A 27,268-nucleotide genomic window follows, 5' to 3' on the forward strand; every position below is an offset into this window, starting at 1 on the left:
TTTATTTCAACATTTTGACTCTTTAATCTCATAATTATGATTTAGCATCTCATAATTTTGACAATTTATCATAATTTAGATTTTTTTTTCCTCCTAATTATGTCTTAGCATCTGATAATTATGACATTTTATCTCATAATTATGACATTTTCTCTCGTAATATGACTAGGCATCAGATAATTATGACTTTTTACTGCAATCTCATAATTATGACTTTTTATCTCATAATTTTGACTTTTTAATCAAAAACAGTGTGACATTGTATCTCATAATTCTGACTTTATTTCAAGATAATTACTTTTTATCTCATAATTTTTTATTTTGATTTTTGAATTTCACAATTATGATTTAGTAGGCTCATAATTTTGTCTTTTTTTTCTCATAATTATGACTAAGCTTTTGATAATTTACTTTATCTCATTATGACTTATCTCATCATTTTTATTTAAAAAATTATGACTATTTTATAATTTGACTTTTTATTTCAACATTTTGACTTTTTAATCTCATTAAATATGATTTAGTAGCTCATATTATTATTTTATTTTTTTTCTGGTAATTAATCATAATTTTGCCTTTTTTTCCCCCTCCTAATTATGACCAAGCATCTCATGATTATGACTTTTTATCTCATAGTTTGGACTTTGTCCAAGGCAGGATTATTATTATTTCTTTTATGTGGCGGAAATGGGCTTCCATTAATTTACAGAATTAAAAGATGCAATCAGAAGTGACTGACCAAATATATTTTGTGAACTGATTCAGAAGACTCGGCTCACTGAGCTAGATCAAGATCCAATAATACATCGTCTCGCGCCCTCTTGTTCCAGCGTTCAAACTGGAAGGTCAATGGCAGCGTCCCACCACAGGGGTCAGACATTTTAGCATTTATTTCAGCACTTTCGGCTCTAAGGCTTTAAAACCCTGGTGTCATAAGAGAGCATTCAAGTGAGTCATATGACAAGTGGAGGGGGTGTGCTCACCTCATATATTACGTTATCGTCCAAACATATCAAATGGGCTTTCCAAAAGACTGCCGACAGTGCCAAGGACTTTTACCTGTTGACTCCATCTCCTATGACCTCAAAACAACTTTAATGTTTGGGAGAAAGAGTCTAAGGAGGAATTAAGCATCACCAACGCGATGATCGCATCTTGCGATGATTCACGCGTGGAAGAGAACGATAAAAACTATCTGGAATGTAATGGAAACTTTGGGAAAGTAAGGGGAATGAACTGCAGTCTTTCTGCGGGGAACAAGAGCATCGGTCGGTCGGTCGCAACGGTGATAGCACATGAGTCTACCTGTCAGCGCATCTCTCTGCCAGGTGTGATGGACGCGGAAGGCAGAGTGGACGAGTCCAGACTCAGGATGTTTATATATAAAAACGGTAATTAAATGGTGATCTTGAACTGGCACCTTGGTCATCATGCATATAGGAACTTATATATTGTATATTAACTATATCATGATAATTGGGCAAACAGATTGAGATTTGTTTTTATTAATTCCCATCATAAATTGGATGGAATCTGGGATTAAAAACAAACCCTCTAAGAATAAAATCATTTCTTACTGGATAAACTGAAGTTATGACAAATAAAATAGAAACCGTAATGTCAGTTTATGCAGTAGGATAGTTTTGGTCCATATATCCTAAAAGGATTGCTTCCAAATTATAATACACAAAATTACATGCTTTTTATGGATTTATGGATTATGACAAGGTAAAGGTTGAACATACATTTTTAAGTTATTTAATCACTTTCATCATTCTGTCTCACACTATCTCTCTGCCACATATAGCCTGATCTAAATCCCTTTTTTATTGTATTCAAATGGAAGCAATTTACCTATAAATGCCTAGTGTAATACACTATACAATCCTGAATGACTGTCTTGAATCAGTGGCATACCCAAAGTTACTCTTCCTGTCAAGTGCTAGTCAAGTGATATATTGCCCAACAAAGTGATGAAAACGTTTCTGTGCCGTGTAGAACTACAGTTATAAGATTCCTGTTAAATGCATTTGCCATACTTTAGATGTGTCACTAGAAAGCATGGTTGAATTAAATTCACTTAAGTGCTCCTTTAGAAAGTACGGTAGTAGTCAAACAAGCCAGCAAAACGCTTATAAAGTTACACTTCATCTTGGTTTTACAGAAGAGTTGGAGGTCATGCCTGTCAGTAGGTATGATGTTCATTGTTCTCTAGCGGATCTGTTTAGTTTTAGTATCAGTAACTGAAAACTACTGTAACCATGTCAACCATATGGAGCTACCAGACAAGGAACAACCCAGCAAGAAACGGAGATAGGCCTACGTGTTTCAAACAAACAATGTTATTGGGTAAACCATATTGATACTTTGATCTTTCAGTTAAACAACCACTCATGCTACTGTTAGGATACATTGTGTTGGGTGTATTAACATTCTTTAATCTGTCCTTTAGAATCAGAATCTTAAATATGCCTTCTTAATTTTAAGATATATTCCGGGTTCAATACATATATTAAGCTCAATCGACAGCATTTGTGGCATAATGTTGATACCCACAAAATTTATATTGACTCGTCCATCCTTCATAAAAACAAAGAAATATATAAATACAAAATCTGGGTTCCATTTAGGCACTTAGAGTGGAAGTGAATGGGGCCAATCCTTAAACGTTAGAATACTCACTGTATCAAAATTATAGGTACAAGATGCGAACAATGTTTTAACATGATTTTAGTGCAATAAAATCACTTTCTAAGCTTTTCTGTGTAAAGTTATATCCAATTTTACAACTTCATTACCAGAATGATGTAATGATGTAAACCCTGTTATCTTGTAAAGATGATTTAAACCACTTTACATCTCAAATAATACATGAGCTTTAACACATCAATTAATGTTAGTGCTTTTATAAACCTATAAGCTTCACATTTTTGCCTTTTAGACCCTCCAAAAATTGGCCCTATTTACTTCTGTTTTGTGCAGTTCTGTTTTTTTAACGAAAAGGAGACTTTTTGAGGTAACATTATTCCACAAATGCTGTTGATTGAGCTTAAAGGAATAGTTCACCCAAATATGAAAATTCTCTCATTATTCACTTATGCAGAGTTTACACTACACACTTTTAAGCCTGATTTTTGCTCGCCGACAGTTTTAGTATCCGATTTGCCTAAATCATAGGCAAATCGGAGCTCGCTTCCATGAGGGACGATCGCAAAGTATGAACTATCAAAGACGCGATTTGAGAGAAGTGCCGACACGTCAACAATGTCAGCGAGATATCAAGAATGTTAAATATCTGGACCTGTCTGCGACTCCAAATCACGCAAAATTAAATATGTTTTGACTGACTACAACTGCAGCGTTGAGCTACAGCCAATGAGAGAGCAAGAAACGGGGTGGGAAGTTTCAGTGGGAGTCCTCATGTACCTGCAACAGAACATCTACTATCATGGCTGCGGTATCAAGAAAGTCTCATTGGACCGAAGAAATGGAAGAAAAATTTGTGGAACATTGGCAGGAGCACCAGTGCCTATTTGATGTTTCATCTGAACTGTACCACAACCGGGTGGAGAAAGCAAATTCTTTTGGACAGTGAGATAAGCAAATAGGTCGATTTTTTTCAGTTTAATATCATAACCAATAAGATTAAAAACCATACACATCATATTCTTGAATGCATAACATATGATCGTGCATTTGTTTCGTATCACTTCACGAGTGTACTCCGTTGTGAAACCTAATTTGGAGTCCAGGCAGAGTCGCCGGGGATTCGTCAATAGTGAAATGTTTTGTAATGTGTTCACCCCGTCACCGATTCATCGTGTAATTTGAAAACGTTACAACTTCCATGACAAGACAGAGAGATGTGTAATATGAACGGTCCACGAACCGACGTCTTTGAAAGTCGTCAAAAGAGGCATTACCCTGATGCCATCCCAGATGTGTATGACTGTTTTTCTTCAGCAGAACACAAATTAAGATTTTTAGAATAAGATAGAGCTTTTTCAGGTCTTTAGAATGGATGTACATGGGTGCCAGCACTTTGATGGTCCAGAAGGCATATTTAGGCAGCATAAAAGTAATCCACATGACTGCAGTTGATCAGTGAAAGTCTTCTGAAGCAAATCAATACGTTTGTGTGAAAAATAAATAGATAATTAAAATAAAAACATATTCCTCTTATTCGGTGACGTGAGATTTTGCAAAGCGTGATCAAGTTACATAATCAGAATCAGCTTTATTGCCAAGTATGCTTACACATACAAGGAATTTGTCTTGGTGACAGAAGCTTCCAGTGCACAACAATACAATACAGCAACAAGACAGAGATAATAATAAAAAAATTAATAAAAATAGAATGAAATAAAAATTATACAAAACATATAAAAAACACATACACATATATATACATGTGTGTGTACGTAGTGCAAATTTAAATACAAATCTGTTATATACAGTGGAAGGGAATGTAATGGGTCCTCCCAAGCTCAAGCAATGTTTTTGTCATATGCAGACCCTCAAACTCTCCGCTCCAACCGGACATGCACATTGTGAAATTCTGAATTAATCTTGCCTCTGTGGAGCTAATGAGATTTGGTATGTTCCCTTTGGTGCAATACATTCCTTTAAAGTGATGCAATCAAATAGTGAAGCCCTTATCTTACTGTGACAGTAAGGATGCCTTGTCATTTTTTTTATACTGTCTCAGGAAATGAGTTTAAACTCTTTACTGTTACTGAATCATTGCCATACTAATCAATTGTATCTGTTGACACTTATCAGTTAGTTGACGACTTTAAAAGATCCAAATGATGTAATTAAGGTTTATTTTTTTTTTTTGGAATGCAGTAGGCCTATAGAGCAGTTTAAGGGGTTAATATCTTACATTATTCTTTTATGAATTGAAATATGAATTATTTATTGACATTTCTTGCATTTTTCATTCTCCGATTTTGACTATTCCAAATGTTCCATACAATATCCCAGGCAATATTTTCATATTATACTTGCAAATCATTTGTTAATGCATGTTCTGTTTGGGTGTGTCAGGTGGTGTGTCTCCTGAGGACCGGGGTCAGGTATGGCGCTTTTTATTCGGGATGTATGCCTGCAGCTCTACGACTCTGGAGCGCCCCCTATTGCTAGAGCAGATGGCAATGCGCTATCAGGTCATGAAGAGGAAATGGCAACAGCTGCTTCCTGGAGCCGTTCGTCTGCGTCTCAATGGCATGGACGGTAAATGATATTCTTGGGCAGAACTAATGCATTCTCAGATGGAACAATGAACCCTTAAAATTAGAACTGATTGATATGATATTTGAAGTGTTTTGTTACATTCCGTTTGATACGTTGTGGCATTGTGAAATAATTTTTCTATACCGTTTCTTTTTTCCCTAGCGGAACTGTTGGCAGCTGTGAAATATTTTGACCAGAGGCAGGACAGTGAGTACAATCAGCAGCAGTACCGGTCAGAAGAGGTCAAAGAGCGGTTGTCTTTTTTGGAGCTGCAGGCTCAGGTAAAACATGCTCAACTTCCTTTCTTACATTAAAAGTTGAACTCCTAAGGACAAGAATTTTCATTTTGCAATATATGTTGGAAATTATCCCCACTCACATTAAAATGAAGACTCCAGTCATATCAGTCACCTTATAAAAGCAGTTTTTTTCACAAGGAGAAGTCCACATGGGGGCTGTCCTGTTAGAATCACACGACCAGCCGAATACTACTCGCTTAAACTCAGTAACCGATTTGATACATATCTCGGACCACTTTTTAAAAGTTAAGTTACAACTCTAAAGAGGAGAAGCTCTCTGTCATTCAGCTGCTGCCTCACGTTCTTTCGACCATCTGGGCTATTATTAGTTGTTGGTGTATGAAAACATGATGGAATGATACTGGAAACAGGATTTGGGTGTGTCTTCAGCATATTTTAGAGTGGATTATATGTTCGGGTCATATCATACCAGTAATTATACGATTCAAGCTTTGCAAAGGAAACATTATTTAAGGATGGGGCAGTTAAAACACATGGACGTGATCGCAAAAACCATCAGTAAACAGGATCATTCATGAATATTTCATATGTCATGACTGTGTGGAAGTTTATGGTGTTGACACTCTGTTTACACCGGGCACGTCCATTGACGCAAAGTGATGCAACGGCTTGAGACTGTCTACACTGGGCACGTGGAAATAAACTTTCTATACCATTCAGTGTTGGTGGCAGTAGCGCCACCCCGTGCAGCATTAAATGGAATAGGACATCTGTTTACTGTCGGCACAACGTGACACACCGCAACGGACTCTTCCATGGAAGACAGCATCATTGATTATAATGGGTTCTATTGCTTTTGAAACGACTCTCACATCCGGTGTAAACAGGGTGTGAGAGTTAACAGCTGTGCTTGAGATAAACAGTTTAATATATTCGGATGCAATGTGTTGGATGTGCGTTATGTGTAAACCCGGACATTTAGTTTTATAATGTTGTTGAGCTGGTTCATTCTCTTCCAAATGAGTTTAAAAAATGGCTGTATTCGAGGGATTGCACAATGTTAGCCAATCAGAACAGTGGGCATTTACGCTGAAGTTTTAAGGAGGCGCTTAGACCAAAACTAAGTGTTTCAGACAGAGGGCCAGAGACAGTGTGCAAAATTATCATATATTACTAAATTATGACTGTTTTAATGCAAAAAACTTTACTAAAATTATCAGTGGACCTCGGGGAATATAATAAACCTATAAAAAAAGGAGCTTTTTCATAATTGTGTCATCATTTACTCACAATCACATACATTTCTAATATTTTATTTACTTTTGGAATAACATTCACAATAAGACCAGGAAGCTGTATTTAAAAAGTAAATTAGGAAAGTTTTGATTTCATGTTGACTTTAATGTGCAGGTGCTGTTCGAACGGGTACAGTTTGACCTGGAAGAGCTTGAGGAGGCCATACGCATTATTGACAAGGATGTCCCCCGAACAGACAGAGATCTGCCCTACTACCAGTGAGAACTACCTATTTTTTTAAAAGGGTGTTCACCTAAAATTGAAAACTGTCTCATTATTTATTTGTGTATGACTTTCTTTCTTTTTCTGAACACAAACAAAGAATTTTAGAAGAAAATCTCAGCTCTGTAGATCCATACAATGCAAGTGAATGGGTTCAAAACTTTGAAGGTCCATAAAGGACATAACAGCAGCATAAAAGTAATCTATGTGACTCCAGTGGTTAAATCCATGTCTTCAGAACGGATGTTATAGTTATGGGTGAAAAACAGATGATTAATATGCAAGGCCTTTTTTACTATGAATCTTCACTTTCACATTCTTCTTCTGTTTTTTACGATTCACATTCTTTGTGCATAACACCACCTATGGGTGGTGTTAAATATTGATGTGTTTCTCACCCACACCTATCATATCTCTTCTGAAGACATGGATTAAACTGGAGTTTAATGGATTGCTTTTATACTGCCTTAATGTGCTTTTTGGAGCTTCAAAATGTTGGTACCCATTCACTTACATTCTGAGGACCTACAAAGCTGAGATATTCTTCTTAAAATCTTAATTTGTGTTCTGCAAATAAAAGAAAGTTTTACACATATGGGATTGCATAAGGGGGAGTAAATCATGAGAGAATTTTCATTTTTGGGTGAACTATCCCTTTAATATGCCAAATAAAGAAAATGCTTTATGTGGAACTTGTTTACATCTTGTACAGGCTCTTTGAAGCTCAATACAACAGGGAGAGACATTCACTTTGCATGTCTAATTATTATATAGATCACTTCCTTAAATACTCCTTTGTTCAGATGATTGATTTTCTTTAGTTCATATTTATGGCTTTACCTTTGTTGAAATTGGAAACGGTCATTAACACTACCATTTCAGGGATAGTGTACATTTTTAAAAAGTTATAATGTAAAGTTTGATGGTTGTTGGGTTATGCATGATGTTACATTTGTCAAACAACACAGTTCCTCAGTATTCTTCAAAGTAAATTATTCCATGCTCAAGTTTAAACAAACAACAAGGTGTGTGGAACAGATGGCTCATTTTGCATAACATATGTTGGTTGCCAGTGCAAAGCAAACATTTGATTGCCACACCAGTTTATCAAACAACCTTGGAACTCAACGCAACTAACACTCAGCCCTTATATCAGATTTGGAGAGAGGTCTACCACACCATGTTACTGTGGTTAAACAGTAACTAGCTTATTATTTAAATAATGTCAGCTCAGCTCACTTGGTAGCTTATAGAACATGTACAATTTACAATAATGCCAGTTTAGTAACAGTAGAAATGTGTAACTCTTTCCTCAATTCTCTGAGGCCTTAGGTTTTATATTAATATGTAAATATAGACATGAAGAATCACTCTTATAAAACAAAAGAACATTTTAGTCAGGAATTAGTAATGAAAAAAAAAAGACACGTGACAACCTGCCCCGATAAATATATGACAACATGCCTGACTTTCACAATAAATACTTTTGTCATAAGAACACATTTAAACCTTTCTGTAAAAAATCTGCCATCATAATATACAGTAGTTATGCTAGTGTGGATTGTTTATGTTCGCTGGTTTACCCAGGAGCAAGGGGTGGACTGGCCATAGGGAGAACCGGGACTTTTCCTGGTGGGCTGGCTGTGAAACAAGGCCGAACGGGCGGCGATAAGCTGAAACGGGCCACCGCGTTATGCCGAATGGGCCGTGACTGTCTGAAGAGGGCCGCAAAACGGAGCCGCGATATGCCGAAGAGGGTCGTGATATACTTAGAAAAGGACAGCAATAAACTGGGCCAATTTCTCTTCCAAGTCCGCCCCCTGCCCGGATCTATAACAGAAATATAATGTTAGTGAAAATGTACATTGGAAGGCAGAATTTACAAATTATTCTAATTTAGCAGGACTTTCAAGTAGGTTTTTAAAACCAACATACAAAACACACATTTGCATAGTTGGAGTTTTGACAGATCTTAGCGTGACTGAGATATACTTGCCCCCTACACATTAACATTTTTATATGCAAGCATCAAAAGTCCTGTCACTCATTGTTTTTCTTTTTACTTAATTAAAATAATTGCTTTTTTTTGTCACAGGAATGAAGGCTTGGGTAACCTGCTTGTGTTAAGAGATATCCTGATCACGTTTGCTGCTTTTCACCCAGGTATTTGGTTCTAAACATATTTGAACTTTCTTATAGTATTTATTTATTTATTTTTTATTAATTTATTTTTTTTTTCTTTTTTGCTCAGATGTTTTTGTTTACATTAAAGGAATAGTTCACCCCAAAATTTTATTCTTCTTTTATAAGAATATCTCAGCTCTGTAGGTCCATACGATGCTAGTCGACAGGGTCCAAAACTTTCAAGTTCCAAAAAGCATATTAAGGCAGCATTAAAGTAAACAATACGACTCTAGTGGTCAAATATATGTCTTCAGAAGTGATATGATGGGTGTGGGTGAGATACAGATCATTATAGAACTACTTTTTTACTAAAAACAAAAGAAGAATGTGAAAGTGAAAGTGCAGATTGACAGTTAAAAATGACTTAAATAATGATCTGTTTCTCACACACACCTATCATATTGCATCTGAAGATATAGATTTAACCACTAGAGTCATATGGATTACTTTTATGCTGCCTTTATGTCTTTTTGGAGCTTCAAAGTTTTGGTACTTGTTCACTTGCATTGTGAGGACCTAACAGAGCTGAAATATTCTTAATATTCTTAGTTTGTGTTCTGCAGAAGAAAGTCATACACATCTGGAATGACATGAGGGTTAGTAAATGATGACAGAATGTTCATTTTTGGGAACTAATCCTTTAAACCTACAAGGGAAGAGGGTGACATCTGGTGGTTGAATTGAGAAGTCTTGTGTTTATTTTATGTTATGGTGTGTATAGATTTCTTGCTGTATCATCAATTTCCTCCACTCATTTTCTTTCTCTACAGAAGTGAGTTATGCACAGGGTATGAATGACCTGTGCAGCCGCTTTCTGGAGGTACTAGACTCCGAAGTAGACACTTTCTGGAGCTTCACCTGCTACATGGAGAAGTTTTCCAAAGACTTCCGTGCTGATGGAATGTATCGCAAAATGGGTTGGTTTCCTTTACGGTTTTCCAAGTATTCAAGATCTGTTATTATCAATATAGATTCTATCGTTTATCATGAGTGTTGCAACACTTTTAATTTTAAGTAGGGGTCCATAATTGTTCTTATTAAAGCATTGGTACAGATAGTAAAATGCTATTTCTGCTGTGATATTTTTAGAGTTGGAGGCTGCTTTACTAAAAGAACTGGATCCTCAGCTACATTCTCATCTGGTCACAGAAAGGATGGACAGACTCACATTTTGTCACAGGTAGGGGTGTGTGTGTGTGTGTGTGTGTGTGTGTGTGTGTGTGTGTGTGTGTGTGTGTGTGTGTGTGTGTGTGTGTGTTTGGGTGGTTTATGAGGACATTTTTTAGGTTACAAACTTGTAATTACAAGGGTATTATGCAATAAATGTGGTTTATGTGGACATTTCTAATGTCCCCATAATTCTAATCGCTTAAAATACATACTAAAAGATGTTTTTTTGAAAATGTAAAAATGCAGAAAGTTTTTGCGAGTGTTAGGTTTGGGAGTAGGGTTAGGGGATAGAATCTATAGTTCATGCAGTATAAAAATCATTATGTCTATGGAGAGTACTCATAAGGATAGCCACACCAACGTGTGCGTGTGTGTGCATGTGTGTGCGTGTGTGTGCATGTGTACAGGGTGAATTCAAGTAAATTGGGCCACATTTTAAAATCTAAATAATTGTCAAAAAGTGTCCCACTTTACTTGAAATCACCCGGCCTGCTCTCCTTTACTCCTAGCCTAACCCTTTTTGATTTTATTGTCTCCCATGCTTTCTTCACATACCTTCCCTTTCCTTTTTCTTAAAGTCGTCAGTTGGTAATTATTGTAAAATGGCACCCAAACCTCCCATCGTTATCTTATAGGTGGCTGCTGTTGGGTTTCCAGCGTGAATTTGAACACAGTGATGCTTTGCGTCTGTTTGAGATTCTCAGCTGTGATCACCTGGGGCTCATCTCACAGCAGGTGGATCAAGCTCGATATCAGGAGAGACTGACACGCAAACAAAGCCTGGGTACGAGTCAAAGTATTGGGTTTGATTCCCAGGGAATTCATGGATGGATAAAATGTATAGCCTGAAGGCACTGTAAATCACTTGGAATGAAAGCAACGGCCAGATGTATACATTTAAATGTTTTTTTTTATATATATATAATTTCTGCTTTTAATAAGACTTTCTTTCTTTCTTCTTTTTACTTTCTAATTTTTGAATAACTTAAAAAAACAAAAACAAAGGAGCTTCACATCATTGACCCTCAAGCGTAATAATTTTAATGTGATATTCTTAACACTGATTTGATTTGTGATTGTGTGATCTCTAGAGGATGAACCTGTGACAGAGGCTCAGGCCATCAATACAAACTTCACCTTTGAACTCTTCATGTGTGCCACCATTCTGCTGGAGAACAGAGGAACTCTACTGAGCTGCAGGAACGAGGTGCAACTCATCCAGTTTGCAAGCAGGTGTGTGTGTGTGGGCATGGGTTTTAAAGAAATGTTCCAGGTTCAATTCAAGTTGAGCATAATCAACTGCATTTGTGACATAATGTTGATTACCACAAAAATGTAGTTTCGTTCCTCCTTTTCTTTAAAAAAAAAAAAGCAGAAATCTAAAGTGAGGCACAATGGAAATACATGGGGACAATAAAAGTGAACGTGGCCAATTTCTGGAGGGTTTAAACACAGAAATGTGAAGCTTATAACTTTATAAAAGCACTTGCATTAATAATGTAATTGTAATTTTACAGTCGTTTTAGGGTTTGTTGACATTACATCATCATGGTAAAGTTGTAAAATTGGCAATAATTTTACAGAGAAAAGGTTAATAAGTGATTATCACACCAGAACAATTTTTACACACATATCATTTTGGTCTTGTGGTTATACTTTTGAAAAAGTGAGTATTTTAATGGAAAAATATTATTCACTTCCAATGTAAGTGCCTCACTGTAACCTCGATTTTTGCTTCTTTTTTTAAGAAAATAAGGAACGAGTTGAAATGAGTTTTTGTGGTAATCACTATTATCCCACAAATGCTTTCGATTGAGCATAACTTGTTTTGAACCAGGAACACTCTTTTAAGATTAGTACAATTCAATTGAAGGAATGTAGAATTAACTCTTAATTTATATGTTGATGTGTGATGTAAGGTTCACACAGGTCCTAGCAGAGTTACCTAGTATAGTCCATACATGTTCCACTAACCTCTCTCAAAGTGTCTAAACATCTTTTGTTTTCATTTTAAACTGTATATTTATTGTTTTATCATTTTAAATCCTGACAAATGTCTTTTCGTGAAATATTTTGCTTATAAATATGCTATATAATTGCCAAATGGTTTGATATTTTTGTTATGTAATGCAATGACATTCTTATATAAATTGTAGCTTAAAGGAATATTCCAGGTTCAGTAAAGTTTAGCTAAATCAACAGCTTTTATGGCATTATATTGATTGCCACAACAACAACAACAAAAAATTATTGGACATAAACTTAAAAAAATGCATTGTTTCAGGGGGCCTGGGTAGCTCAGCGAGTATTGACGCTGACTATCACCCATGGAGTCGCGAGTTCGAATCCGGGGTGTGCTCCAGTCAGGTCTCCTAAACAACCAAATTGGCCCGGTTGCTAGGGAGGGTAGAGTCACATGGGGTAACTTCCTCATGGTCATGATTAAGTGGTTCTCGTGGTAAATTGTGAGTGGATCACAGAGAGTAGCATGAATCTCCACATACTGTGAGTCTCCGCAGTGTCATGCACAACGAGTCACGTGATAAGATGAGCGGATTGACTGTCTCAGAAGCGGAGGCAACTAAGACTTGTCCTCCACCACCCGGATTGAAGGGAGGAAACGCACCACCACGAGGATTGGTGAAAAAAGGGAATAAATTTAAAAAAAATTAAATACACATTGTTTCAAAAGTATAGCTACAAGAAGTAAACATGATTTTAGTCTGATAAAATCACTTAGTAATCATATCATTGTACTTCTATCCAAAATTATATCCACTGGTAAAACCTGTGAGTGATTTTATCTCACTAAAATCATGTAGAACAGAGATTTTATCATACTAATTATATTATAACATGTATAATGTCTTGAGGCTATACTTTTGAAATGCTGTGTATTTTAAAGTTTAAGGACTGATCCCATTCACTTCCATTGTAAACGTCTTTTACAAACTGCTTTTTTCAAATTAACAAGGGATGAGTCGAATATATTCTCTGTGGTAATCAACATAATGCTACAAATGCTGTCGATTGAGCTTAACTTGTTTTGAACCTGGAATATTCCTCTTATATGTCCAAATACAATTTGGGGCCACTGTATAACTGAATGTCTTCATGTTTCTCATGGAGCACAAGAAGTAGCAACAAATCTAACAATGCTGTCACTGGTCAGTCTGCAGGGCAAGCTGGACCTGAACAGCACCTTACAAAAAGCTGAGGAACATATTTATAACTACTGCAAACGCTCAGCTCGGGCCTATTTGAGTGGTCGCTATTGCCTCCGCAAAAGCAAAGAGGACAACTTCTTATATCAACTCCGTAAACTTTTCTCGTGAGATCAAAAGGTTTGCATGGAATTTTCCTAGAAGAGGTCTTGTTGACCTATACACATGAGACTCTGAGTCTTGGGCTTGGTGCTCCCATGGGACTATTTTATTTTATTCTGAAGAATGATGCTGCTTTTAGCCAGGGACTGGTTACGGATCAAGGACAACGAATTGTCCATTTCAAATAATTCCAGTTCCTTCTAAGATAATTGTTGGATCTCCGTTTATGAGCCTTCTGTTATAGTGTCAGGATTTAGCTCTCACCCTCATGTTTTCTAAACCTGGATGCTGTTTTTTTTTTTAATTCCTCTTTTTGTTGTGTTCCAAATAACAGCATACAGGATTAAACGACTTGAGGGTGAATAAATAATGACAGAATGTGCATTTTAGCTTGAACATTCCTTTGAAAAAATAAAATAAGACAAGTATGCTAAACATTTTAATATTACCACCAAAGTTTTAATTTCCTTTTACCCTGACTGTACATATATGTAGCATTTGGGAATTTCAAAATAAGTGATTTTTATTGTTTTATTGTATTTAATTTTTTTTTCTTTTGGTATCACTCAAGACTTGATTAAGCCCATTGACTGTAGATATGCTTCATTTTTTACAGTGATGCATGCAACATCGAATTTGGCCACATTTTGAACAGGATTTTTAGCTAGTAATCTAGTCTATGTGCTAGGAAAACACAGGTAACAGAAATCCTGATTGCTTAACTAAGCAGGACCTGGCCTGTGAGTATTATTTAATCCCAGAAGTATCAAGTGCTCGCTTATGTGTAGGCCACATTAGAGCACAATATAATAATAGAAACACTTGCTGTACAGATGAAGTTCTAAGAAGCTCTAGAAGAGCCTCTGTGGCGTTCCATGTCCAAACGTAAAGTGTTCTCAAGTATCAACTCATCAGAAATAGCTCATTGGGTGATGGGGGAGACACAAGGATTGCCATGTTTAAATAATTTCTAATCTGTATATTTGGTTATTTATTACGAACTGACACAATGTGACACTACACATTCAAAGAGGGATTTCTATTCTACCAATAGAATTTAAAAGACAAACAGAGTTCTAAATATTTAATAGAACTGTAAAAAAGATTGGTTTAAACAAAATCAGGGTTGTGAATATTGATGTATGCAGTCTCTATATTGTCCATTACATATTATGTATATGTTTTTTTTTTTTTGCTTTGTTTTTCTTTTTATTTGTTTTCATCTGTTGTTTCCTGTTTTTTTTTTTTTTTTTTTGTTTGTTTTTTACTAAAAGCCTAACCAGGGAAAGATGTTGTAAATGAGGTATTAGCTTCAGAGCATCTGCTGCTTGAACATATGTAGCAGAGTTATTCTGTGTTAAATAAACCAATAAATAAAGTACAATGTAATACTTTTATAGTGCTTTTCCTAATTATTAAGAGCTTGGCCGCCCTTGATCCCCATCCACTTTCATTGTATCGAAGTAAGCAGCTTGGACATTCTGCTAATCTACACTTGTTATGTTCCACTAAAAAAAGAAAAGCATGTGGATTTGGAAGGACATGAGTGTGAGTAAATGATTACAGAATTTTCATATTTGGGTGAACTACTCCTTTGTGTTTTAATTCTTAAAACTGTCTGACAAACATATCTTATGAGAGCATATGTTTATCTACATGTTGCACACTACAGCACTATCAGTCATTTTATGGCAAAAAGCACCAGAAAAACAAATCTAAACATACTTAAATCTGTCAAAAATTAAGGGAACTCAATTGAAAGATTTTGTGCTACACTTAACGGAGACAGAAAATCAACTTGAATGCAAACAAGTGCCTTCTGTGTTTCTTTGTCCCCCTGGCACAGCACTGAATGGCAGAGATTAGGCTGGCGAGCCCACAATACATGAGAGCTGCAGCCTGGAACTTTCTCGCTGCTCTCGGTCAGGTGACTGCACACTGAAATCTCTCTGGCTGGCATGGCTATATACATATTAGAGCCCAGGGCTTCTGTCTCTGAATCCAGCAGTGCAGGAGTGCGAGCTTTGACCAAAAACGAAGAGAAAGGACACACATTTCCACTCATTTATCTCTCAAATACAACTTTGCCAATAAGGTAAAAGTTTTCTTTGAAGTGTTGCAAAAAGCCTGCAAAGATTTGACTTGGTGCTCTGTTCTGTCCGCTTGAGTCCGTTTCAGGTTTGAATAGATTTGATAGCATTTTTTTCTGCTTTACTGTGCTTTTTGTTCATTTTGTGGCATTTGCTATGGGCTCCTATTAAACAGCTGCCCATAAAAAGGTGTTTATGTCCAGTCTGGACTAGCTGTGCTTCAATGCTTCATGGCCCACAATAAACTTTTGGCATGTGAGAAGTATAAAATGGCACCAGAAGTATTTTTACATTTATTAAAAAAAATATTGCAAAAGTATATATCTGTAACTAACTACACTTTTGAACATTGAACAACACTGATTCAGTGAGTTCAGTAAATATTGTCACATGCTTGTCCTTCAGACAAGTAAATTGTTTATTCACTTGTCCGAGTAAAAAAGTTGCTTGTGTGTTATATTATGACACATTATCACACACTAGCTAATTATACAGTTATGAACTCTGGGTTATTATTAAGAATGTTAACTTTGTAATAAATGGCACAGGCCTAGACAACATCACAAATATAGCCTGTTATTTTTTGTTATTGAAATTCTAATCAGGCTATTTGTCCGGCCGAAATAAAAAACCTGCGTTAATGTCGAGCCTATTTACAAATGTATTATAACTAATAACAACAACCCTATTATTATTATTATTATTATTATTATTATTATTATTATTATACAAGTAATATTCTCTAATAATTTCATAATTTGTACATGGCATTGCTATGGGATCTGGTTAAAAAAAACAAAAAAAAAGTAATATCCACTTCTGTCCACATAAAAATTATTATGAGATTTTCGATTTGTAATTGTATAGTAACTTGAAGTGGCAGTTAATTGAATTCTGTGCATGAGATGAGATTCATAGAGGAAGACAGACAGAACCACCTCACGTGCGCACAGAACAGAGCTCCGCAGAGCAGCGCGTGCAGACTGTTTGCTTGATTATATCAGCAAATATACATATTATATTATTAATTAATTTTATTTAAATGGCTTGTTCAGCCATACACAATGCAATAGAAAGACGTGTTGTTTTTGCGTTATTTTGCTAAATTCTCTTGCCGTGGTGCTGGAGATTCAGTAGCGGGAAACACTGGTGCATACAAAGTGTGCTGTTATTCTGTATCTGATGAACGTGACACCCTCAATTCATAGTCAACATACTCCTTCTACACTGTGCATACTTCTCTTAAGTCCCAGAGAATGCAGACGCAGCAAATCTTGTGGATTGTGCAGACCACATGACCCCTGTTTCAATAAGTTCTTTGTATTTCTCAGCTGCCTCAATGTGCTCCTATCAGATTGGCTGTATGAAGCAAAATTGCAGCAAATATTTTCTGGCAAAACAATTGCATTTGATTTTATGTACTGTGTGAACCAAATATAAAAATACATTTTAGCCCAAATATTTGTTTTACCAAAATTTGGCACATTCAAAAAATTCTTTCAGAAATCAGAATTTGTGCTTTTCTTTTTTTTTTACACATTTATAAATATATATTTTATGTCAAAGAATAATCCTAAAAAGGTCTAATTTAGGCGGGCCACCCTTGGCAATGTCACTGATAAACAATCATACTGATGTAGGTAAAATTGCACCAGCTCGCACTCTACACGCCGGTGTGTTCTTGTTGACTGGTTTTGACTGACTGAACAATATAAACAGAAATGAATAAGCTGTCTGCGTCAAGGTAGGTGGAGCTCCAGGTCACACCTAATGATGACATAGACCAATGGCAGTAAGAAGGTGTTAAACAGTCGGTTCTAAGTTTTCCTAAAAGTTCCCCCAGGCAAGCATTAACGAACCACCATACGTGTTTGAATGCAAAAACACCGTCTTTTGGGCCAGACTTTGTTCTAAATGATGTCACACCCATTCATTATTCGATTTCGTATGAAGTATATTTGGATCTTTAGTCATGGCATCCTACCAAGCAGGCAGTCCAGGGCTTTCTACAGCTGCTGACAACATGGGACAGCATGACTACATTGCACAACGAATGTGGTTGCAGCTAGAAAGGTGCCAGTCTGTATACATTACACATTTCATTAATAATAATTATGCACATTTTTAGATATAAACTGAAATATTTTTTTATTATAGATACATAGCCTACAGCTTATATATATATATACACACACATATTCAGAACAATTGTTTAGTTATTGTTTCGTTTCTGCTCTTTGACAATAATAAAAAAATGATCACTACTACAACAACAAAAACATAAAATCCCAACTGTATGACTTCACAGTTATGATACAGTTATACAGGATAACTGTAAAGTCTACAATGCTATGCGTTTCTGACTTAAGAATGAATGTACAGTATGTTACATAAAAGGTTGAGGATTTTATGCAAACAATAACCAACATTTAATAAGTTACTTACAAACAACATTGATTCCTGAGGAGCATTGCTGTTGTCGGAATATTCCGGGTTCAATACAAATTAAAATAAACCAAAAGCGTTTGTTGCATAATGCTGATTACAAAAAGTTACAGTGAGGCACTTACAATGGAAGTGAATGGGGCCCATTTTTGGAGGCAGAAATGTGAAACTTCTAATTTTATAAAAGGACTCAAGGATTAATTCTTCTGTTAAAACTTGTCTATTATTTGATAAGTTGTTAAATAATATTTTTTAGTCCTTTTTGTGTTTATTGACATTACATTATCATGGCAACAAAGTTGTAAAATTGGCTATAAGTTTACACAGAAAAGGTTAGGAAGCCTTTTTATCTGGATGGATGGATGGATGGATGGATGGATGATTGTCCTTCTTGATAGACCAATTAAGAAACATGTAAATATGGGTTGACACATACCCTAGGTGCAATTAAAAAGCATAAGTTTAAAAGAAAGTAAACATTTACCTATCATTCGTGATTAAAACGAAATCCCTTAATTGGAATACTTTTCGAAAATCTCTTTTGGTCATTTTATCTAGAAATCATGACAAAAGGTCCAGCCGTTGGAATTGATTTGGGCACCACCTACTCCTGTGTGGGCATCTTCCAACATGGGAAGGTAGAGATCATTGCCAATGACCAAGGGAACAGAACGACGCCCAGCTATGTCGCCTTCACAGACACAGAAAGACTGATCGGAGATGCAGCCAAGAACCAAGTAGCCATGAACCCCACCAACACAGTGTTCGGTAAGGAAGTCAATTCCAGAATTTGCATGCTCTAATTTAGATCTTCAAGACTATTTTCAAGCTGTAACATTTGAGGCACTCTATATGAATAGATAAAGACAACATGCAAGATAGAGACATGCATGCTCAATGAAGACTTATTTATAACTTGTAACAAGATATATTTTTTTATGTAATTGACTTGTGTTACTCTTCGCCATTAGATGGCATTACAGTTTATATAATGCTAATACTGTAATTCATTTGATACCTACTTAATGTAGGTTCAATTATTTTCTTGCAACTACCCGCCCCTTTGCCATCTTATTTGTTCAACAGATGCCAAACGTCTGATTGGTCGACGCTTTGATGACCCAGTGGTCCAGTCTGACATGAAGCATTGGCCCTTCAAAGTCATCAATGAGGGTAGCAAGCCCAAGGTGGAGGTGGAGTACAAAGGAGAGATTAAGACCTTCTACCCTGAGGAGGTGTCCTCTATGGTCCTCACTAAGATGAAGGACATTTCTGAGGCATATCTGGGCAAGGTGAGAAGGACTTGACATTAAGTTATTCAAGGACCAGCCAAAACATTTAGCACTCTAGCAAAGTTGCACATCTAAATACTTTCACTTGTCAAGACTTTTATCATAAGTCTGATCATTCATAAGTAGCACACCTCTCCTCTGCAAGTTCATTTAATTTATAATTCATGTCTGAAGCAATCACCACTTATCAGGAACTGGATGAACATGCCAAGGCGAAGATTACATTGTTGTTAGATTCATGAGAAAATATGTGCATGAAAATATGCATATGATGAAATGTGCACACACAAGGACAGTTCCTAAAATTCTAGGAACTGCTGTTATGAGGTTACATCCTTTGTTCTGAAATTGCCCTGCAGCCTTCAACACCATTATTATAGCGTTGCACACAAAATAGTCATAATAGACATAATAATTCTACAGTATATGCATGAAAAATGTATTTTTCTGTTTTTTATTTAATCTTTTTCTCTACTATGCCAAACTCAAAACAAAAGCAGAAAAAATATTGTGGTAATAAACATGTTGAAGAGCTGTTCTGTGAAAGTCACCACAGATGATGCTTCTCTGATGGTATATCTCATACAAAGGGAAGGTAAATATCTGCATTTTACATGCAGGATTAAACATTCAATTTGAATGTGTGGTTTGATGTGAAGATGAAGCCATTTGATAACACAGCAGAATAAAATATTACTTTGATTACAGGAAGAATGTGTGTAGTGAACTTGATAGCAATCAAATAGCTTGTTTTTGTGAAACTATTTTACTTTGCAAACATGCATATCTTGCTAGAATTGCAATAAAAGCTCCTGAAAATGTTTGAGGGCCAACGTTTCTTCATGAGAGTTGTCATGAAGTTGTCAATAGCGGTAGTGATGACAGCCGACTGTTAGCTAGATTTCACGCTCTTCACTTTCAAATTACAAATCACTCAAGGTCAGCTTGAAGGCCTCGACCGGATCCTAAAGATCACACCCACCAAGAACAAATAAATCAATCTGATTGGCCGATGAATCTGACAATCTGACTTTAGTTGCACAAAAAGGTGATTGAGAATGAAAGGATGAACAATATTTTTTTATTTGGCATGTTAGGCCAGCAGAGGTTTTGCTGTCCCTGAGAATTTGCCACTGGGTGTTCCCTTGGGAATCAAACTTACAATTACAGCATTGCTAGTGTGATGCTCTTTACCAGTTGAGCGACATGAACTCGTACAGTAGTCCAGTAATTGATAAATAAGTCAAGCTTAATGCTTGTTTCACAATGGATGCAGAACAAATTAAAATGAGCCTAAATCATGTGAACTATACTAATCAGGATTTCATATTTCAGACTGTATCAAATGCAGTCATTACTGTGCCAGCTTACTTCAATGACTCTCAGCGCCAAGCCACCAAGGATGCTGGAACCATTTCTGGCCTTAATATCCTGCGTATTATCAACGAACCAACAGCAGCTGCCATCGCATATGGATTAGACAAAAAGGTACACAGATATCCTGAGATATACTGACCAAGACTAGTACAGGGCTTTTATATATATGCCTAGTTTAAATGAATAATTCACCCAAAAATGTCAATTCTGTCATCATTTACTCACAGTCATTTAGCTCCAAACTAGTTTGTCTTTTTTTCCTTTTGTGGAACTCAAAGGGAGATTTTAGGCAGAATGTTCAGTCTCACCTTTCTCTTTCACTGTATGGCAACAAAATGTAATGAAAGAAAATTATGACTGAGGCTATCATTAGTCATTAAAACTTGTGTCTTCTGGCTATAGGTTGGTGGTGAACGCAATGTCCTCATCTTCGACCTGGGTGGTGGCACCTTTGACGTGTCCATTCTGACAATTGAGGATGGCATTTTTGAAGTTAAGTCCACTGCAGGTGACACCCACTTGGGTGGCGAAGACTTTGACAACCGAATGGTCAACCACTTCATTGGAGAGTTTAAGCGCAAGTTTAAGAAGGACATCACTGGCAATAAACGTGCAGTTCGTCGCCTACGAACAGCATGCGAGCGTGCCAAGCGTACCCTCTCCTCCAGCACACAGGCCAGCATTGAAATTGACTCTCTCTATGAAGGTGCTGACTTCTACACTTCCATCACTAGAGCGCGTTTTGAGGAACTCAATGCCGACCTGTTCCGTGGCACACTGGAGCCAGTGGAAAAGTCTCTGCGAGATGCCAAGATGGACAAGGCGCAGATCCATGACATTGTGTTGGTTGGTGGCTCTACTCGAATTCCCAAGATTCAAAAGCTGCTTCAAGACTTCTTCAATGGTCAGGATCTTAACAAGAGTATCAACCCAGATGAAGCAGTAGCCTATGGAGCTGGTAGGAGGATCTATTTCCGCTCTGCTGATAAAACAGCTTAAACTAGCCTAAGAGGTTTTGCTGTTCGTAGCTGGTCTCCTATCCCTGACAAACTGATCTGCTAGCTGTTTTTGAGCCATTTTTCAAAGCCAGCTAGACCAGATAAAGACCATTTTAGCCAAGATGGAGGCCAGCTAGACCAACTTGGCCAGGCTGGGAGACCAGCTAAACCATTTAAAGATCAGCTTGGCCAAGATGGAGGCCAGCTAGACCAGATAAAGTCTAGTTTGTCCATCTTAGAAGATCAGCTAGACCAGCTAATGATCAGCTTGTCCAAGATGGAGTCCAACAAGACCAACCAAAGATCATCTTGGCCATGATGGAATCCAGCTAGACCAGATAAATTCCAATTCGGCTAACATGGAGACAAGCTAGATCAATTTGGACAGGCTGTGAGATCAGCTATGCAATGTAAAGATCAGCTTGTCTAAGGTGGAGACCGGCTAGAGCAGATAAAGACCAGTTTGGCCAGGCTGTGAGGTCAGCTAAAGATCAAACTGGCCAAGATGGAGGCTAGCTAGACCAACTTAGCCAGGCTGGGAGACAAGCTAGACCAGCTAAAGATCAGCTTTGCCAAGATGGAGGCAAGCTAGACCAGCATGGCCAAGATGGAGGCCAGTTAGACCAGATAAAGACCAAAGCTTGGCAAGGCTGGGAAAGCAATTTAAACTAACTAAGACCAGCAAACCATCTTAGGCTGGATAAAACTGTTTTTAAGAGGGCATTAGGGTATTTTATTAGGGTAAAAGTTATCTTCATCTTTTGCTCCTCAAAATGTTTCCTTCTTCCTAGTGTTTACCATATTTGTGTTTCGGCATATTGCATGTGTTGATGATGTTCTAATCTTTCCCCAAAACATACCCAGCTGTCCAGGCAGCCATCTTAGCAGGTGATAAATCTGAGAATGTCCAAGACCTTTTGCTGCTGGATGTCATCCCACTCTCTCTGGGCATTGAGACAGCTGGTGGTGTCATGACGGTGTTAATTAAGAGGAACACCACCATTCCCACCAAGCAAACCCAAACTTTCACCACCTACTCAGACAACCAGCCTGGTGTACTGATCCAGGTAAATTAATGTGCTTGTTGTAAATCTGTACTTTAATTGTTCCTCCTGAAACCATTGAAGCTATAGAGGTGTTTGCATTAGTTTGTCCTGAAACCATTTAAGTGTTTGCACTTTGTGCTACACTTTGTAGTCCGTATTAGTGATTTTACCTTTCTTTTCATTAGGTATTTGAGGGAGAGAGAGCCATGACGAAGGACAACAACCTTCTTGGCAAATTTGAGTTAACGGGAATCCCTCCCGCCCCTCGTGGAGTGCCACAGATTGAAGTTACCTTCGACATTGATGCCAATGGCATTCTCAATGTATCAGCTGTGGACAAAAGCACGGGCAAAGAGAACAAAATAACTATCACAAATGACAAAGGTAAGGATAACTTACACAAGCCACTGAGACCTAGGCCAAACTCTCCATGAAGAGTTGACTTTATACAGATTTCACTTTAGCAAACTCCAAATATCCAAATATTATCTAATTTGTCTGCCTTAAATTTCTTTGTAATCTCATCTGCTTCTTTCAGGTCGTTTGAGCAAGGAAGACATTGAGCGTATGGTACAAGAAGCTGACAAGTACCGAGCAGAGGATGATGCTCAGAGGGAGAAAGTCACAGCCAAAAATGCATTGGAATCCCTGGCCTTTAACATGAAGAGCTCTGTGGAAGATGACAAGCTGAAGGAAAAGATCAGTGCAGATGACAAAAAAGCCATCACTGACAAATGCAATGAGGTCATTGCCTGGCTGGACAGGAACCAGGTAGGTAACTACATACACATTTGAACTGCACAAATGATATGCATATCTACAGGTTACACTTGTTCTCAGTCAAGATTATGTAATTAAAGGATGTTTGGAACAATGTGATGTTCCATTAGATTAACAATTAGACCTAGAGGAAGTGAAAGCCATTTGTGTAGCCACTAAGAACACTTTCCACAATAACACATCATTAATAATAATATCATTAACCAATAAGCCAACACAGAGAACAAAGAAATGTTTGTGTAATGATAATTTGTATTTCCAAACATTGAATCTATTCTTTCTTTAATTTCCTTATTCACACTTTACAATCAATGATAATTGTTTTTGTCCCACAGACTGCAGAAAAGGATGAGTACGAGCACCAACAGAAGGAGCTGGAAAAAGTTTGCAACCCCATTATTGCCAAGCTCTATCAGGGCACTGGGGGTATGCCAGGTGAAATGCCGGGTGGATTTCCTGGAGGGGCAGGACATGGTGCCTCCTCTGGCCCTACCATTGAAGAAGTTGACTAATCTCGACAGTATGAGATAAAGAGGAATCCAGGCTCATATGTAGTGCAATCAAACTGAAGAGTGATTTCCATCAGCATTTCTCAAACAAGCTTCTTATAATGAATTTGATAACATTTATATCACAGTGGTCAGTGCCGAATGAGACCAACTTATACCATGTGACCAAAGCAAGTTGCACACATTAGCTTATATTTCATAACAATATGTATGCACAGCTATAATATAATGGTTACAGGGTTACTAGATAAGTTGTTACACATAGCAATGAAAATACCTAACTGAAGTGGGTGGAGCCTTTTAATTATGATTCTACATGGATGGGTTTTTAATTGCACCACTGCTTTATGATTCATTTCAAGGAGTTTACATTAGGACTGAAGTAATTTTAAATAAATCATATTGGATCTTCCTCAAATCTTGTTCTGTGTTTTTTTCTAAAATGCCCATTCTCCAGGCCTGGAGCCATGTCTAACATAGAGCCAGGTCTAACATTATTTAGACCTGGCTCAGTACTCAGCCAGTACTTTTCCTCATATCAGAGATACATGGGAGAAATGCATGGAAGCAGAAGATTGCCCTTATTAATCCTGAGTGATACAAGTAGTGGTCAGCTGATATTGGTTTTTGCATTGGCCGATCTATACCAATAACTCAAGTGCTGGCCAATAACCAATATAATGCCAATAAATGAAATAGGCTGATAACATTTAATTAGAGCAAAAAAGATCTTTAAATGAAATACTGTACGCATACAAAATAGTGAAACAGAATTTTTACTTGAAATTCACTACGCTACATGAGAAACACTACATTAAGGTTCTATTTATTAACATTAATGCATTAGATATTACATCTTAAACTAACATTAAACAATGACTTTTTACAGCATTTATTAATCTTGCATACAGTATTGCATGAATTAGTATGAAAGTATACAACTTTCAATGTAGAACAATTATTAATACATGTAAAAAATAATATTAACCAAGATTAATAAATATTGTATTGTATATTGTCAATGTTAACTATAAGTATACATTTACTAATGTTAACAAATACAATGTTATTGTAAATTGTTACCAAGATATGAAACAGAAATTTTACAATGTTCATTGACAATGTAGACTTCATCCATGTGGACAAGGTTATCAGCCAATCCAATTACGCCTATCTCAAAATAGTGGGGTGACTTAGTTCGGGGGAGCAACCCCCTTTTGAGTAACCCTGCCTTCTTCTGGAGTAACCATGCCCTATTTTGGAGATTCTGACCCCATTTGAAGGTCTCTGGCCTGCAGCTGTACGTTGTCCCTGTTGCCCTCCTGGAGAAAGGAATTTAATTTGCATATATACATTTTTCCTGATGCTTTTTATCCACAGCATCAAAGCTATTAATATACAGTATGGTGAATAGCACAACACTGTCTGCATGTTTTTTTGTATTGTTGGTTTATGTTAACATATACAGCCATCTTTGGTTGTTGCGTCGTGCCTTTGTTACGCACGGCAGCGGATCATTCAGCAGGAGGGGGAGAGGGCCAAGTAAGTATAGCTACAGACCGGAGATCTCCAAATGTGGGTGGAATCTACAAAAGAGGACAGGGTTTCTCCAGAAGGGGGAGGGGTTACTCCTAAAGGGGGTGTCACTTCCGCACAAGGTAAGGGGTTGGGTTAGGGGCTCCCTATATCTTTGCTGGCAGTTTGGAGCTCGCACCCCCTTTTGGAGCTCTGCTTGGGTCCTATGCTTGACTGGGTTCAAATGCTTCAAAAACATGCATTAATTAGTTTTGCTTGTGTGGGTCCAAAAAATGTAAATGGTCATATCATATATCGTCTAACTTCACATCACTATCGTCTCTAAAAATCAATACGTTTCTTTAAATTTGTTATTTAAATCTAAATGTAGGCTGTCCAATGTTTAGAATTTAAATGATGAAGATAAAGTGAACCCTTGAACTGTTGTCGAACTGAATACTGTATGAAGCAATCTGTCTGCTATCTGTATCTTGAACCCATTTTGTTGTTGTACTGCTTTTCCCGTTCTGTTTCTAGAGCCAGATATTATATGCTCTCCTTATAATATAACATTGGGTCGAATTCTGAGCATCTGCTGATTATTCCCAGGGCATCAGCCTTCAAGTGTTTAGCCAGTGGCAGCTGGTGCCCAAATTTTCAGGTGGGGCTCTGAGCCAATGCGTGCACGGGGAAACATTTAGTGCACGCGCATGTTTTTTGTTATGGAGGCAGATGGTTTTACACTGAATTCTCTTTTATTCTTTATATTATTAATGCTAATATTAAACAAATGACAATTTTACAAATGTGGTTTGTGTGTGTGTGTGTGTGTGTGTGTGTGTGTGTGTGTGTGTGTGTGTGTGTGTGTGTGTGTGTGTGAGACAAACATCTTATTTGTATAGGAATTTTGCCCTTCTGTCCTTCTGAGTGGCAAACTTCTCAATGACCCTATTATTGGGGGCCCTGGGTAGCTCAGTGGTAAAAGACGCTGGCTACCACCCCTGGAGTTTGCTAGTTCACATCCCAGAGCATGCTGAGTGACTCCAGCCAGGTCTCCTAAGCAACCAAATTGGTCTGGATGCTAGACAGGATAGAGTCACATGGGGTAACCTCCTTGTGGTCACTATAATGTGGTTCGCTCTCAGTGGGGCGCGTGGTAAGTTGAGCGTGGATGCTGCGGTGGATGGCATGAAGCCTCCACATGTTATGTCTCCGTGGCAACACGCTCAACAAGCCACGTGATAAGATGCACGGGTTGACAGTCTCAGATGCGGAGGCAGCTTGGATTCGTCATCTGCCACCCGGATTGAGGCGAATCACTACGTGACCATGAGGACTTCAAAGCAGATTGGGAATTGGGCATGCCACATTGGGAGAAAAATTTGTTGTTTAAATAATAATAAATTACCCTATTATTTGAGTATGGGAGAAGCATCGTGTGTACGTTTTGCTCTTTTTGCTAGACTGTTGTTTGATGTTGATGTCAGGTTGATCTGGGCCAAGCTCTTTTACCCATAGTGTCT

The 27,268-nt window shown here is 37.3% G+C and overlaps 2 protein-coding genes across 2 annotated transcripts; both read left to right on the top strand.

Annotated features, from left to right (window-relative positions):
• Positions 1 to 1,024: 1,024 nt before the first annotated feature.
• LOC127629548 (uncharacterized) lies at positions 1,025 to 14,967 on the top strand. The gene is made up of 10 exons (XM_052106638.1): positions 1,025 to 1,391; positions 5,050 to 5,235; positions 5,398 to 5,516; positions 6,906 to 7,009; positions 9,109 to 9,176; positions 9,968 to 10,114; positions 10,287 to 10,377; positions 11,003 to 11,151; positions 11,459 to 11,600; positions 13,540 to 14,967. The coding sequence occupies exons 1-10, from the start codon at positions 1,145 to 1,147 to the stop codon at positions 13,700 to 13,702; spliced, it is 1,416 nt and encodes a 471-aa protein (XP_051962598.1). The 5' UTR covers positions 1,025 to 1,144; the 3' UTR covers positions 13,703 to 14,967.
• Positions 14,968 to 15,650: 683 nt separating this feature from the next.
• hsc70 (heat shock cognate 70) lies at positions 15,651 to 24,641 on the top strand. Its single transcript, XM_052106637.1, has 9 exons — positions 15,651 to 15,788; positions 18,787 to 18,996; positions 19,315 to 19,520; positions 20,856 to 21,008; positions 21,300 to 21,855; positions 22,760 to 22,962; positions 23,127 to 23,325; positions 23,480 to 23,712; positions 24,057 to 24,641. Exons 2-9 carry the CDS (start codon positions 18,792 to 18,794, stop codon positions 24,231 to 24,233), a joined length of 1,932 nt encoding a protein of 643 aa, XP_051962597.1. The 5' UTR covers positions 15,651 to 15,788; positions 18,787 to 18,791; the 3' UTR covers positions 24,234 to 24,641.
• The last annotated feature ends 2,627 nt before the right edge of the window (positions 24,642 to 27,268 follow it).

This window comes from Xyrauchen texanus, chromosome 36 (assembly GCF_025860055.1).
Source record: "Xyrauchen texanus isolate HMW12.3.18 chromosome 36, RBS_HiC_50CHRs, whole genome shotgun sequence".
Lineage (NCBI taxonomy): Eukaryota > Metazoa > Chordata > Actinopteri > Cypriniformes > Catostomidae > Xyrauchen > Xyrauchen texanus.

Excerpts from the sequence above, each read along its gene's own strand:
- LOC127629548 (XM_052106638.1), top strand. The coding sequence starts at position 1,145 with ATGATCGCATCTTGCGATGATTCACGCGTGGAAGAGAACGATAAAAAC. Across the intron at positions 5,517-6,905 it reads TTTTGGAGCTGCAGGCTCAG|GTGCTGTTCGAACGGGTACA; the intron begins GTAAAACATGCT and ends TTTAATGTGCAG. Across the intron at positions 9,177-9,967 it reads GTTTGCTGCTTTTCACCCAG|AAGTGAGTTATGCACAGGGT; the intron begins GTATTTGGTTCT and ends CTTTCTCTACAG.
- hsc70 (XM_052106637.1), top strand. The coding sequence starts at position 18,792 with ATGACAAAAGGTCCAGCCGTTGGAATTGATTTGGGCACCACCTACTCC. Across the intron at positions 19,521-20,855 it reads CTGAGGCATATCTGGGCAAG|ACTGTATCAAATGCAGTCAT; the intron begins GTGAGAAGGACT and ends TTCATATTTCAG. Across the intron at positions 23,326-23,479 it reads AACTATCACAAATGACAAAG|GTCGTTTGAGCAAGGAAGAC; the intron begins GTAAGGATAACT and ends TGCTTCTTTCAG.